The sequence below is a fragment of the Dromaius novaehollandiae genome, chromosome 27 (assembly GCF_036370855.1).
Source record: "Dromaius novaehollandiae isolate bDroNov1 chromosome 27, bDroNov1.hap1, whole genome shotgun sequence".
NCBI lineage: Eukaryota > Metazoa > Chordata > Aves > Casuariiformes > Dromaiidae > Dromaius > Dromaius novaehollandiae.
The window spans coordinates 3,063,700-3,079,159 of NC_088124.1; the positions used below are offsets into that span (position 1 = coordinate 3,063,700).

A 15,460-nucleotide genomic window follows, 5' to 3' on the forward strand; every position below is an offset into this window, starting at 1 on the left:
CAGTGGACAGGGCAGCCAAGTCATATGCCAGGTTCAAAAAGACAGTATTTCAACTGTAGGAAGAGGAAAGAGTGGTCCCTTACGCTCCTGTAACCGTGGTTCTTCAAGATGCAGTCAGAAGGACCCCACAGCCTGCCCGCCATCCCAGCTTTTTGGAGTACGTTGTAGCAAAGACATTGAATTTCAAGGGAACTGAGGGATGTCACAGCTGCCCTGTGCTTGCTGTCCTTACCTAAGAGTGCAGCGAGGCACAGGGTGCATACATGGCCCAGACAGATATGACTCAAGGGGAACTGCATTTCATCAGTGTGGAGCACCTGTGCAGCCACATCAGGATAACAAATCAGAAATGCAAAACCTTAAAAGGAAACTGCAGTAAAGGGGATCTGTGACATTTTAACTTATCCACTAAAAGACATTTTCTACACTGTCTTAGTTTTTGTGAGGTATTCTGTTTACTAAGATTATCTTATGGATATAATTTATAAAGATACTGAGTGAAGGAGCTAATTTGATAACTAGAAGTTATCAAGAAACCAAGAAACTAAGATATCTGAAGATATTTTCTGTGCTCACTGACCAAGCTGAATTATTGTGTTCCTTTTCCTGCTTATGCTAGATTGTTCATGCAACATATTTTTATGCTTTTTTCTCCAATATAGGATTTTTTTTTGTTACTTACTTTGGGAGCAAAGCCCCAGGACTGGCATTTGACTATTAAAAAATTTCCAAGTGCTTCAATATTGAGGAATGAACAGGTCTTTCAGGCAACAGAAGCAGAGGATCCCTAGCTTAGCTGATCCCTCAAAGTGGAGGAAATGAGAATATAAGGGGTCACATCACTGGACTGTGTGACAAAATACCAGCCCTGCTGAGCGATAAAGGCAGTCTGTAGCAGGCAGGCAGGGGTAACTCCAGAGAGAGCATACTCGGAGAGAGATAAGCACAGCTGAGAAAGAACCGTTGGAGAAACCAGGCTGAGGATAAAGGAAGAGGCCCTGATAAGGGCAAGCTGGACTGTCTGCATTATAACCCAGCTCCTTGGGATATGAAGTCCACAAAGATATGAAAGTGGACATGATCTCCCAGGTTACGTTTGCAGCTAGCAAGAAGAAGGTGGCACTGATCAAAATCCAGGGATGGGAGAAGCAGAGAAAGAAGAGCTAATGGCTGTCCATAAGTGGAAGCACCCTAGTAGGGAGTTTTGTGTATAGCAAGTGGCCAGGTCAGAAGTTTAGAGCCTCTCCAAACGTAGACTCATTCCAAGATGGATTAAATTCTGATGATGTCCTGGGAGCCTAAGTCATCACAGCAACCTCGCTGTGCTGCATGCAGTTTGTCTGCTAAGAGAAAGGGGATGGCATCTAAGTTAGGTTGGATAGTCTTGTTATGCTTAATTTCGCTATTTTGGATTATTTTGCTTGGTACTCACTTCCCAATTTTACCTTTTTCTTCATCTTATCCATAATTAATGTACAAAAACTTGTTACTGGAAAGAGTAATAAGAAAAACAATGACACCTCTGATTTCTCAAGTGGATGAATATATAAGCAAAGAAACACCAAGTAAAATTCTCCCATTTGGAGTTTCAACGAGAGTGTATTTATCTTTAGTGTTGAGAACTGTTTGAGTTACATTCCCCTCTGTTAGTACAAAGTCCAATGCCCACAGCATGGTGTCATCCTTGTGTTCACACACAAGGAAGTCCTACAGGCCAAATGATAATTAAGAGCAAGGCAATGTGGTGCAAATCCCATCTGTCATTCAGCACAAGAAACGAATTCCAGTCACAGCTGCTTCAGTTGCTACAATGACATTCCACTTCGCCTCTTTGAGTCCTTCCGTGCAATTGGACTGAAGGACAAGATTTCCTTGTAAATATGCTCTTGAAAAACAGAACAAAATAATCGTGAATATCACTACCATGTTACTGTCATTTGATTTTAGCGGACACAAATGAAACTTTGATCATTACATGGACTAAGAGGAAGTATTCAGCTGAAAGGATATGACAGGTGTAAGCTGGGAGGAAGAGAAAGACAAAGTGTAGAGATCTTAGCTGAATGCATAAAGACAAGAGCAAGGAAAGGGAGACACACACTGTTTATCACTGAGGCATAGTAGTAAAGCCAGCCTTACTCAGCATGTGCACAGGAAACAGAAAAAAGAGGCAGGAAAGTCCCATGCTAGCCAGGGACAGGATGATGAGAACTTCAAAGAAGATAAACTTCTTACTTCTCCACTCATCTATTGAAAGTTTTTCATGTTCCAGAGAATCATCATAGGACTGTTGTGCTTCTGTCTCCTCCTCAGTGTCTCGAAACTGATCAAAATAGGGGTGGGCCAAAGCCTCTGTGGCTGTAAGGCGCTTTTCCACATCTAGCTGCAACATCTTGTCAAGCAGGTCCACTGCTGCAGGAGGAGACAGGAATATTGCTAAGCAGGTACAATGCAGAACGGCTATCCCGTGCATGAATCCCCAAAGTGATAGCACTAGTGATTCCAGTACTACTGTTTCCAGACATGAAAAAGAAACAGATTCCTCAACCTGGCCAAAGTAGCGTGGAATTCCCATTAGTCAGGATGCAAAATCCACCACACAGCATCCTCAAGTAGCTCTTAGCAAACAGAAGTCTAGTTCTGACTAAGGTGTAAAATAGGCAGAAATAACAGATTAATCCTGAATAGGCCTTGCTGCATGGATGGAGCTGCAAGAACACAAACAGCAAGCCAGTAACTTCAAGATAGATATTTTCAGTTTTAATCATTTGCTTTCACTATGACCCTTGTAACTCAAAGTGGTCTTAACATGAGTAATCTATAAAGAAATCTATACCTCCCTGCTAAACAGGAAGGCAGGAAACTCAGATACCAACCAGTCTGTCAACCCTTTTCCCCCTTGGTTTTAACAGCTTAATGCTTTCTTCCTCTCAGCTTTTAGAAGTGTTTTTCTCACTCACATCTATAAGCTGCGTAGGGAAAGAGCTACTTGTAGGAGATCAATTTTTACCCTGAAAATTGCACGTTTCAATTGCCTGCTAAATATCGAAAGGTACAGGTGTTTAACACACAATTATGATCTAAGCTGTACTCTTCCCACATGAAGAAATGAATACTTGAATGGACTACGGAACTTTTTTGGCTCTTTACCAAAACTTATGATGCCTTGGATTCAGGGCTGGGAAATAATAATGAAAAAGAAGAGCTGGTTTGTTCATTTGAACGCTACTAATGGCAATATCACCTGCTTGGCTACAAGCAACAAGCTTGGAAACCAGTATTAGCCAAAATTCATCCTAACTCACACCAAATGGAGCTGAAAGTGTTACAAGATTACATGCAACTTTCCTAGTCCCACAGTTTGCACCCTGCAACCTAGACATCCTGTTATAAATCATTTGCTCTCTTCTGGCTGGCTGATGCAAGAGTCAAAAGTTTATCTTTTCCTAAAATACTGTATTTTACAGGCCATGTCACTTTAAAATAATAATAATAAAAAAGAAACAGCCAAGAACAGCAGAATATTGCTATTGTAGTGCTATTTTATCTCCTACAAGATAAAGAATTATTTTGCTTTTAGCTTACACACATTTGCCCTGGAGAGGGCTAGCCTGCTGCAGGGGCATAATCTGCAAGGGAGGAAGTAGCATGAAGTGATGAGAAAGAAGAGAAACAAAATTGCAGCTGTGATGTTCAGCCTACCTTATTTCTAGCAGTAAAAATATGTGAGAAGTACTGAAGATGACTTACCCTGAGGATTGGCTTTGGGGAAAAGCACAGACAAATCCTTCTTGGGAATTTTTGGAAGGGACTTGATATAACTTTTAGCCTAAAAGAAATAGGAAAGCACAGCACACACATTTACTGCAAGTCAACAAGTGCAAGGGAGCTGTAAAGTAGAGCTTTTGGTTTAGGCCTAGATGAGCAATGGAGAATGAAAAGAACAGCAAATTATCCTAGATGTCACACTTCAACAACCAGCTTGTGAGGAACTATTTTTATCAGTTCTTTGAGATACACAAATACTCCCACCTAGAAAATGGCCAGACGAAAGGAGGGAGATGCTTTGCTGAGCCATGAGGCACCTTACCTGGGAGTCCTAACTTCCAGTGCCTACAATCTACACGTGTTCTCAAAGCAACACGGTAAACATTAAAGTCAAATACATCAGATGTGCCACTAAAAGAGAAATGTCTTCCCTTCCCTGGCAGGAGGGAAAGATTCTCTCTCTCTCTCCTGTTCAAATGACTGATTTAAAAGCAACATCCCTCCCATCTCGAAGACAACGTAAAGTCAATCGCTCTCCACCATGCCTCTGACAGCAAGGCTCTGAATAATAGCCACAGTGAGCTTCCTTACCGCTTTGTCTTCCAGCTTCTCCACGAAATCTTCTCCTGGATACCCCGTTACTTTCAGGATCTGAGTCAGTTGATCTAGGTCTGGCATGCTGCATTAAAGATTATCGATCTAGGAGCAAGCCCCGGACCCTACCCAACAGCTCAATACTATGTGGAGGAAGGCCTGAGGACCTCTGAGAGGTATGAGTAGGTTACGATACAAACCCCGCAGAGACACACAAGCAGAGACTCACTATCCTGGCAAAAAGAACTCCAAGACAGCTTCTCTTTCCGAGACGCAATCTGTCCACAAAAGGATTCCTTTGCTGGCACAACTTCATCAACAGAGAATTTTGCTGGCACAAATCTGCCAGGGTATATGCCCACAGGTTTTGGGATCTCCCTATGCAAGGGTTTGGGGATGAAGCTGTGGCTATGCAAGGTTAGATCCTTGATGTACGGTACACTTAGCCAGCACAGAGGTGTATTTCCAGCGGTGGCTTGGCCCTTCCACTGTTTCCCTCACCAAAAAGACCCCACTAGTCCCCTGTGACTACCTCTTAGTAAACCAGACCTATACCCCTTTCTCTTGGTAGCTTCATATTCATAAAAGCATTTTCACATGTGCTAAGAATTTACTGCCCCCCAGGGAACAGGTTCCGTTTGAAAGGATACAATCTTTTCCTTTAAAGAGCGTTTTCCCGGTCAGCATTTCTGCCATGATACAGCCAATAGACCAGATATCCACTGTTCAGGGAGAAACAGAAAAAAAGAATGATACAAGCTTCAAGGAAGAAATGATTGCTGCGGCTGTCTCCTGCTTTTTCAGTCTGCAGAAGGCACTGATTTCAATTTCACTCTCATTTTCCACCCTCCACTGTTCTTTCTATGCTACTACAATCATTGCCTTCAGCTTTTCCCACAAGCGCCAGCTTTGGGAGCCGTCCAGCTGGGACCGTGTCAGCCCAGCTCTGCTCTAGGAGAGACGTTGATGATAAAGAACAAAAACATCTGGAGGATTACATGAGATTTGACCCAGGCATGACAGGGGGATCTTTCAGCTTGTCAGCAGACAGTCACACAGCTGAAGCAATGCAACTCACCTGTCTGGTTGTAATGCATCCAGTTCAGAATGACTTCTGGTGCTCTGTACCAGCGTGTAACCACATAGCCTGTCATTTCAGCATCTGCGTGTCTTGCCAAGCCGAAGTCTAAAATCTGCAGTTCACCAAAGGAAAAGGGAGAAGGAAGGGCAGGAAAGAAAAGAGAAATCCTACAGGCAAGTGAGAATCTACTTCTATGAGGAAATGAAACACATCCAATCAGATAATAATGAAGTTCTTACTATAACAGAGCCACCCATGGGATGGTTCAAAGAACTAACAGGTTTGTCTTAATTCCACTGTAAATTGCAAGCAGGCTGCAAAACCAGTTGTCGTGTGAAGACCCTGAGGAAAGGGATCTGTGTTGTGTGCTTCCTGGGATGTCACTTCCTTTCTTGAAACTTAAGTTTCAGCTCTATGAGTTTTTTTCATTGAGTTCTTCTATAACCTGGAGGGCAAGGCATGCTCCCAGGCCAATACGGCTCACCATATCCTATAAAAACACTCTGCAGCTGACAGGGAATGACCTTTCCCTCAATACTGGAGATGAACATGGTATGACCCAATCTTTACAGGCAATAGAGCCACTCCCTGTAACACACATTAGAGAATGTATGCTAGACCATCACGCCACACAGCTGTAAGCAATCCCTTTAGAGCAATGCTGAAAACAACTTCGTTTAGAATCACAACCATCCTCTTTCAAGTCCACGTCAAAGAGAACAAAAGGGTAACTGTGGTTGAATTCAGTTATCCTTCAGGGATCATTCGTCTAATGCAAGTATTGCTCAGCGGTATTGAATTTATTTAGGAAGTCATTATGAACTTCAGTACAGCAGGAATTACAGTGACAGGATGTTCATTCCAAGTCTTGGGCCCTGATTCAGCAAGTTACATAAGCAGGGGGGTATTTCCCACTGACTTCAACCAGCGTGTAATGAAATACCTTGAATCAAGTCTCAGAACACAAGAGGAAACATGACGATGCCTGAATGCCAGGATTCCTGCTCACGAAGCAGTTCAGCAGCAATCTGACACGCTACATGCTACAAGCTGCAAAGTGGTGCTTTTTCACCTACCTTTAGTTGACAGTCTTCATTCACAGCCAGATTGCCTGGCTTCAGGTCCTAAAACAGACAAGATCAGAATAATAAGGACATTATGACCTGCACCTCATCAACATGAGACTTAGTCAAATCTCAGCTTGCCTTTGATGGTGTACCGCAAACAATACAGCAAAGACAATGTGCCTGGTATATTATACAGCTCTAGATTATGGAAATGATTTTATTTGTTCTGAAACAGTTTTCATTCTAAAAACATCAGCTTGTCAGAAAATACATCATTTCCTCAAAATACTGCACAGGTAACGGAGCAAATCCAAACAAGTATAAGGTGTAGGAGGGAAAAGAGGGAGAACTCTAGAGAGAACTAAGAAAAGATGAGACTATTAGTGAAATGATGTTTAGGAGTTTATTAATTTTATGACTGAGCTGTGTTTCTCTCAAATAGACAAAATTAGAATAATAGTGCACATGAACTTACCCTGTGAACGATTCCAGCAGAATGAATGTACTGAAATAAAAAAGAGTCACAATATGATCACCAGCAGACAGATCTTTCTTTTCTCCAAAAAATCAGAGAAAGGAGAGCTACCAACATGAATTTGCTGAAAACACAATCTCTGGAACCTTCTGCAAGCCCCTGGCCCTCAGTGCTAACTCCACAGTAGAGTTTACAGTCACAAAGGAGAAACAATGTCTGCTAAAACAAAACAGCCTAGCCAGCAATCTGAAATTCTGCACTGAATTGCTGACAGTATTTTGCAATTATACTGCCAGCCTAAAGAGGCATAGAACAGAAGAGGCGGTATGGAACAATAGTTCCTTAGAGGAGTAAATATTTTAATAGCTTAAAATTTATCAAATAAAGGAATCAGAATCACAGACAAGAACGTGGTCAGTAGATGACATGAACATTTTGTTGTTCTGTGTGATAAACCATATGAAAAATTCAGTCTCTTTGTTAAAACACAAAATTGGGAGTAAGGTTAGAGTTTTGAAGACTAACTACATGGCTTTTATCGCACCAGTTAAACCCTTTGTATATTCTTTCCCCCTTTATTTGAAGTCAAGATAATGGCAATCTGGAGAAAGGTGTTATTAAGGTGAACTCATTAATGCCTTTAAACCACTGTTTTGACTTTAGCTGAAGGGTATTAGAGAGGGGAGTATTAAGACATTATCTCTACCTTTCAGGGTTTGGAGTGATTGTTTTCTGTTCCCCCAATGCCAGTTAAAAAAGAAGCATATTCCTTGCTCATGGTACTGGATAGAAAATTATTCCCTCTGTCTTCTTTGCTAAGAGCCTGAATGAAGAATTTAACAGAAGCTCCATTCGCTAAAAGCCTCTTACTTTCTACATACAGTTTTGCTAGGAGCTTCGGCAAGTCAAACAGTAACCCAGTTGCTGTCAGGGAAAAACATCACAAGGTCTATGAGTGCTGGATTATTTCAGTAACTGATCGACTGATGTGAAAGAGCACTCATTTTGGTTGATATGTGCTAGAACAAGAGTAGTTCAATAACAAATATCTGTTATCAGTGGATGCCATTAAAAATACAAATCTTCCATATGATGTTCAAAAGGTTATTTGTTGTGGTCAGCCCAGAGGTGATACAGAACAAGATCTACTCCCAGAGGAGATAGGGTGAGTCACTACATCTGCTGGTACCCAAGCCTTGTTGTAGTGTCTCTATATCCACCTACCTTCAACCCTTTCAGCATTTGGTAGACCAGGTACTGGATCTTTTCATCACTGAATTCATGTCCCATGATCTTTTGTAAATCTGTCTGCATGTATGGCATCACCAGGTAGCTAAAAGGCAGGAAGACAAGGCCCTGAGTCTAGAAGAAAAACATAAGGAACCGGGCTAGCCTTGTTCTCACTTGTTTTGCTCCTGCAACTGTGCAACTTACTGCAACTAAGACTGGCTGTTTTAACTATGTTCCTGGTTAACTAAGATGGCCTGCAGTGATGATGGAATTTCTATGTGCTCTCAAAATTGCTTTCTCCTCCCCTCAAATTAGGTACCTAACATCAAACATGAACAAGGATTTTCCAAACTTTAATGGTCCTGAATTAGTTTACTTTACTCAACTGGTGTTCAATTCCAGACTGTCTTACACCATCTGGTAGCTGAAACATTTTGTGCAGCTTTAAAGAGAATCTTGCAAAACTGCTGCATTGGGTCCCAAATTTATCCCTGTAATACTCCTCAACCCTGCCTCAGAAGACAACATCTAGCTCTATTCAGTTGTTGGCCTGCCTGCTGAGACTGCTAATTAGTTGCCAGTCCTCCAGTGGGAACCGCTCTGAGAATCATCAAACACTTTACGTGTAGCTTGCTAAATACGCAGCCATCAGCTGAAATCCAAACCCGGGCATACGCTGTTAGTACCCAAGGACTGGGAAGTGAAACCAACTGGTCCAACCTGACCATTAAAACTGAGGGAAATGCTAAAGAAAGAACAGCCAGAATTAAGGTAAAAAATAAATCAGATCTTTAAAATTCTCTCTGTTTAATTATTCTACAGCCTGATAAATGATACTGCTCCCATTCTAACTACAGCCTCCTGGTTCAGCAGTCACATTGCCGGTGCATTAGCATGTATCATGCTACATGTGACATACTCGTGGAATATAGTGCCTCTGAGTTATATATGTTGGTAACCGGCACCGACCTTTGCTTTTGATTCCCCTTGTTATTTGGGGATGTCTGGCTTTAGCGTGGTCCCTTTCCAAATCAGCCTGCAGAACCGCACCTCAAAACAATATATTATTCAGATACCAAATCTGAAAATGTCTTGGTTAATGACTGAATCTAGATAGAGCAACCCCCAAACTTACAAGTCCTGGAATCCATGGTAAGAGGGGGCAGACGTGAAGACATCAAGCAGCCCAATGACCTGATGGATAAAAGAAGTCCAAACTTAAACCTGGAGAGCATTTGCTGTGGAAGTAAGCCTCACGTAACAGCTCTCCATTGGCACATGCACGTGTGACCATTGAGAAGTCTATCTGAGGAACCTGAGAATTCCTCACTGTGACGTGCAGCTACTTTTCCTCTTACTAATACATGAGAGCACCCATTACACGCATCTGTTCAAGTCTGGTGCCAACCAGGTGCAGTAGGCAGGTAGCAGTTACAAACCCCAAGACTATGTGCATGTGCTCAATGCAGGGACCTCTCAATTAAAATAAAGGTGCTGCCACCAGAAAAGACTTGCTCCCCAGCAGCAAGAAAGTTCCCCCTACTTCAGTGGAATGGAGAGAAATAAGTACTTACATTCTCATGTTGCATATGCTTCAACAGCATGAGCTCTCTGTACGCTCTCTTGGCAAAGGTCTCTGACTGGAACGGGCGGCACAGCTTCTTGATAGCCACTTTTTCACCTGTCTTCTTGTCTATGGCTGAACTGCAGCAGACAAATACAAACCAGTTGTGACTTTGGCCATGTGTTTTAACAATACTTTACCACAATACTAAAACAAGTTCCCTCCTAGAGAAGAGCCAATTCTGGACTTCACAAAGGAGCAGCAAAGAAAGGCCCCTTGATCTTTCTGCGCTGGCAGACAAATACAACGGAGTTCTGCACACACAGGTCTGCTGCGTGACTTGGGTCAGCCGGTCACAGCCCCTGCTCTTTGGAGGACTAGCAGGATGCCAAGTAAATTATTAGTGGCTAGTCTTCATTCCCTTTAACACTTGCTTTAACCTGCAGAAATAAGCTGTGAGCAGTGAGAAGAGGGAAACACAAACGGTTAAAGGTCAGGATTAGCTATAATTCTGCTCCGTATGCCTTCTCCTTCCTTAACTCACGAAGATAAGGGAACAAAGCAATTTCCGCTTTGCCATCTGCCTGGAGGCTGCTGTCTTTTAAGGTGGGTCAGCCTTCTTTACAGTCTTCTGGAGCAAAGGCAGTAGATGTCACCCTCTGAAAACATAAGCTACTGGATTTAATTCTTCAGAATCCAGAATCTTTGATGCTCTAAGTACTTCTGTATAAAAGCAGTTCCCAGCCTGACAGTGAGATTCTTTTATAAAGCTATCGAAAACATGGCACAACAGCCTTAGCTGGAGACAAGGCTGAAAGAGATGGGTTCTCTAATTACATTTCAGAACTGGAAACCAGGAACCTTCAGCTTTCTGTTCCTAGCTCTGCTCTGACTTAAGGTAAAATACTAGTATTTTATGAGTCTCACAGGCTTGTAATTTTGAGACAACAATGCTAAACTGACTGTGTTAAAACAAGGTTACTCCAAAGGTCATAATAATCACACGTGGATTTAAAATCTGTGAGTATTTGCAAAATGTTCAGAACGTGAGAAGCACTGTGTGGCTTTTGGTACTGTCCAGTCAGAGAGAGGGAGAGAGAGTAGTGTCTCATACCTTGAGATGTTTTTTAAGGTCAAAGCATTTATTAATATTGCTAATATACTCTCAGGAATCACTTGTAAGGCCGCATTGTCTCCATCTTACATCTTGGTTTTCAGGGCTATGAAGGGGAGTCTCCATGCACCCCCTTACGCATTGCTGCCTCAGCCCTTCCCTGACCCCTTCAAGAGGCAAACAGATGAAGGAAGGGCTTTCCAAGCCAAACCTCACCCTGGCTTTCCAGAGCAGTTCCCACTGCTTTATTAATCCTTATCTCATCTCACAAGGAAACTCAAGGGCAATAAACTGGCATGTTTATTTCCATGGCTTTTAGCTGTACAGCCTAACCAAGCCCATGTGAATGTTAGTGTTAGCACTTTGCACACTTCCTCCACAGGCAGCTTCAGCCTCACACAGACACAGTCCTTCTGCTTCCTTCTCTGAAGAGATGCAGGATTTGCCCCCACTGCTGTCCCACACCGCCAGGCTCCAGCCACAGCTCCTTGCTCAGGACTCTCCGAGCCTGGGAGGGGCAGGTAACACAAAGCTGTAAGGCAGAGGCAACGTTACAGTGATCTCCAAAGCTGTCACTCAGATGCAAGGGCAAAGCCTTCATAAATGGAATAAACAGGAAAATAACAGTCTATAATAACACAGTACGCCTGGAGTCAAATGGTGCATTTCACTGGGTTTAGGGCAGACCTGGAGTAGGATAGGCTGGAATATCCTGCTCAGCATGGCTTTCCATTTGGGTTAAGAATGGAAAGAGGTTATCAGTTCCTTGCTGCAAATCTTGGAAGTCTGTTAAACAGCTTGCTTTAATTGTTAGCCACAAGTCATCAGTTGTGGTGTGTTTTCCAGCAGTCTGGCCTATCAACAGCTCTCATCTAGCAAGCAGAGACAACATCTCTGATACTGTCAGATAATCTCTCTGTTTTTGGCCACTAAGGTCCCTTCTAGCTGCTCTAAGTTGAGAGTGATGAGAGCAGATGTATCCTTTGACAGCTTCAGTACAAGTGATGTAGCCAAAGCATTCAGCTGGAAAAAGCAAAGGAAGTGCTGGAATAGCTACACAGGATAGCGCCAGTGCTGAAGAGATGACATAAGAGTATATCTTATGCGGAAAGTGAAAATTTATCTCAGTTTCAGGAGGACTCCAGCAGGTATCAACAGAAGGGGCAGCACAGTATAGAAGTTCCCTGAGGAGCAAGGGAAATAAGGGGAAATGACTTGGACCACAGTCAAACAGCTTCTGCAGACTGCTGCAGTACCCAAGCCAAGTTTCCTATTCTCAGAGCATCTGTTTTTTCCTCTGTTCCTAGCTTCTGGCCTACAGGGCAAATATCTAACCCCACCATTCAACAGTTTGTCAACACAGGAGACTTTGGGTGATGTAGCTTCAGTCTGCCCACCATAAACAGCATTACTTTCACCCTTGCCATAAGTCATAGCTAAGAGTTAATTCAGCTGACACAACCAAGAAGATCCCACAATGTTCTTACCAGCATAGGTTTAATGAATAGCTGGAAGTTCAGAATGATGCCAAGGCCAACGTCAAGACAAGGGCACGCAAGCACTTTGCAGGCCTGCAGAGGTGGCCTGGAGTGCGGCTGAAGCTCTTACCGCAGAGCGTGGGACCCCAGGTGCTCCAGCATGCCGTACTGACAGCTATGCTGGAAGCCAAGGGACAGAGCCACTGTCCCTGGATCTGCTGAAAGAGGTTGGCAAGACCAATGCTTGCTATGTTAGAAGACTCTCTTTGCAGAGTTGCATTCAGCTGAAAGCCAAGCTGCTACAGATTTCAGAAGAATTAATGAGGGAAAAAACATGTCTTTCCTGTTTTTCCTGAATCAGTTGCTCAGCTATCCTAGACCACTCAAGAATCCGTAAAAGCAGACAGCTTGACTATAATGCTGCGATAGAAAGCAGCTTCCCACCAATTCCCAGCAGAGGACAGCAAATCCTAACTCCACACACTTCCACTTGTCTTTGCACAGGCATTGGCACCAAACCTGCTCGGTCCAGCACGCATTGTCCATGCCAAATTAATGCCGTTCAGTACCCTGAATCTAGTTTAGTGCACACCCATCCTGCCCTGAGATTCTCCAGAGCAGCTGAGACATTCAAAGGGACCAGTAAAGGATTTGTTTTGCTGTTTTTTTTTCTGGTGGGGAAGGAAAACTTGGAAGGATTTTTCTTCATGTTTTTATCTTCTCATTCCATCCCTTTTTCTTTTTTTTTAGCCTTCCTATTTGACTTTACTTCTTTTTTCATATATAAAAAACAGAAAACATTACAAATATCAAAAGTCTCAAGTGCAGTCTTTCCTGATTTTGCCGGACTCATTCAAGTGTCTCAGAAACGCACCTTGCACATTAAAAACAAAGTAGAAAAAGAAAACATTCACCGCCTCTGTGTGCGACATAAATAGGGAGCCAGGGGACAAACCCAGAACTTAGGCCCTAGGGTTTGGGGATTCCTGCAGTGACAGACAGACACTTTGCAGAACACCTAGAAAAGGGGACACACCTCTTTTGCTCTGCCTGTCGTGTAATGAAACAAGCACTAAGTTCAGATACTATCAATGGACTGCTTCACATTTAACCCTTTTAAAAGTCAGCAAAGTCTTCCCAGATTTATAGCAGTGTAACTAAACAAGATCTGACTTTCTGTGTTTGTTTGCATTGCAGGCACCTTTGCCCAGCAGCTTCACGCTGCTCTCTTGGTGGTGGAGGATTATCATCGACCCGGCAGGAAGTTCCAATCTTTTACTTCATCTCAGTTTAAAATAAATTGTATCTACTTCATGAATTCAAGCTGGAAGCAGTAACAAGAAGTCATATTTAGCAAGTTTTCTCCCTAGATAGTCAGACATCAGCTGCCTCTGACTAGCAGCAACTAACGTTTGCCTGACCCGTTACTGAAAGCACGCTGAGAAGGACGTGCCTTGACCATCGCTGTCTCTAGAGGTTGGTGCTTTGTTTCACTACCGAACTCTCCCAGTATTTACAAACTGTTTTCAAATATCTGAGCTTTATTTCCCTTGCTGCCAGACTGACACAATTCCTTCCTTTCCATAGGCTAGAGACTAAGGCAGGCTTGAAGGCTCCAAGGCTCCCAAAGTCAAGGTAATATCACGAGCTGGTTTTGTTGCGCCTGGCAATGCTGCCCACCTCCTGTGCCCTCAGATCACCCCGCCGGCTCTGCCTGTCGGCGTGTGCCAGCCAAGGGCAACAGGAAGCCTGCACAGGCGAGCTCAGGTACGAGACGAGGCTCTCCCCTCTCTGCCCACCCGGAGTAACCATGGGAGGAAACGCCGATTTCTTCAAGCAACCAGGTCTCTAAACCATAGCAGGTCACTACTCACACCAGGGCACCCAAGGGAGGCAGGAGACAAACCACCTTCATCACGCATGCAAACACCCTTCATAATGGAGGGGTGCTAAGAAGCACCTCCTTGTTTCCCCCCCCAGAGCGATACTTTAAACCCCCCCAGCCTGCCCCTTGCTCCCGCCCGCCCGGAGGCAGGCAGGACCCCCACTCACCACACCGAGCCGTAGGCCCCGGACCCCACGGGGTGGATGGACGTGTATCTCCTGGGCAGCTCCCAGACGGTTTTGTTCACTTCCTGTCTAAAAAAGCCTCTTCTCCTTGCGATGCTCATCGCCCGGCGGGTGCGGGAGTGACAGCCCCCCAGACTACCGAAATACAGCCGGACTTCTGGAGCAGACAGGGACACCGAGGCCTTCTGTGCACGGCAAAAAGGCTCTAACTAGTTTCCTTCTCCGTTTTCAGCTGTTGTGAGCGTGAAGGGACATGTCTCTCGGCCCTCCTCCCTCCGCCTCCACATTGGCTGAGATGAGGCATCAGGTTTCCAGTCAGACACGCCTCGACCTTGCACAGGTACTTCTGGACTCTCCCATAGGAGCCGGGAGCGCCAAGCCCCAGCGCAGACACACCTCCCGCTCACGCGCCCCACGGCAAGCTCTGCGCAGGGACGGCAGAGAGGCAGTCCCCGTCCAGGACGCGCAAACGCCGGCCGCTGATCTCACCGCTTCTGCTGCTCCCGGGAGTGGCAGGGAGAGCAACCAGGCTGCCAGCGCACACCAAGAAACGCCTTCGTGGGGCTAGGAGGGGGTCTCGTGAAATCACCGCTCTGAACAAGTGGATGAGTAAGAAGCTGTTGAGCCGGGGAATCTGGGGTCACGTTTGATGCAGAGGACAAACCACAGCACCTCGTCGGACAAGAAGGGACGTTCTTCTCTCCAGCGGACGGAGGAGTGTTCCAGGCTCGCGATGAAGGACACCGGGAGTTTTGGGTGTCAGTCTGATCACTGGGATAATCCACAGAAGAGCAAGGAAGTTATGGTGATTTTCTCCTAAGCTCCTGGCCTGTTTTCCCAGCAGAGTAGATGCAGTAAAAGCAGGCTGAGGCTCTCTGCTGGCATCAGGTGACTGCAGGTTCCCGAGCTGCTGGGAGATGGGACCATCCCGAGAAGTGCGCATGCCCGAGGCTTCGCTGGGTCTTGTTAAAATTGTTCCAGTTCCATTTCCTGCAGCAAGTCTAACCCCTTCTCGGGTG

The 15,460-nt window shown here is 44.5% G+C and overlaps 1 protein-coding gene across 2 annotated transcripts; it reads right to left on the bottom strand.

Moving 5' to 3' along the window:
- Positions 1–1,579: 1,579 nt before the first annotated feature.
- Positions 1,580–14,640, bottom strand: MAPK13 (mitogen-activated protein kinase 13). 2 transcript variants are annotated; one of them, XM_026111873.2, is made up of 12 exons: positions 14,424–14,640; positions 9,790–9,919; positions 9,351–9,409; positions 8,210–8,318; positions 6,986–7,015; positions 6,520–6,567; positions 5,441–5,555; positions 5,013–5,084; positions 4,360–4,439; positions 3,751–3,829; positions 2,236–2,412; positions 1,580–1,885 (listed from the first exon to the last, which is right to left on the bottom strand). In XM_026111873.2, the coding sequence occupies exons 1-12, from the start codon at positions 14,540–14,542 to the stop codon at positions 1,806–1,808; spliced, it is 1,098 nt and encodes a 365-aa protein (XP_025967658.1). In that variant the 5' UTR covers positions 14,543–14,640; the 3' UTR covers positions 1,580–1,805. The 2 variants fall into 2 exon arrangements, with proteins under 2 accessions (XP_025967658.1, XP_025967657.1); XM_026111872.2 differs by having other exon boundaries at positions 1,580–2,412.
- Positions 14,641–15,460: the final 820 nt, after the last annotated feature.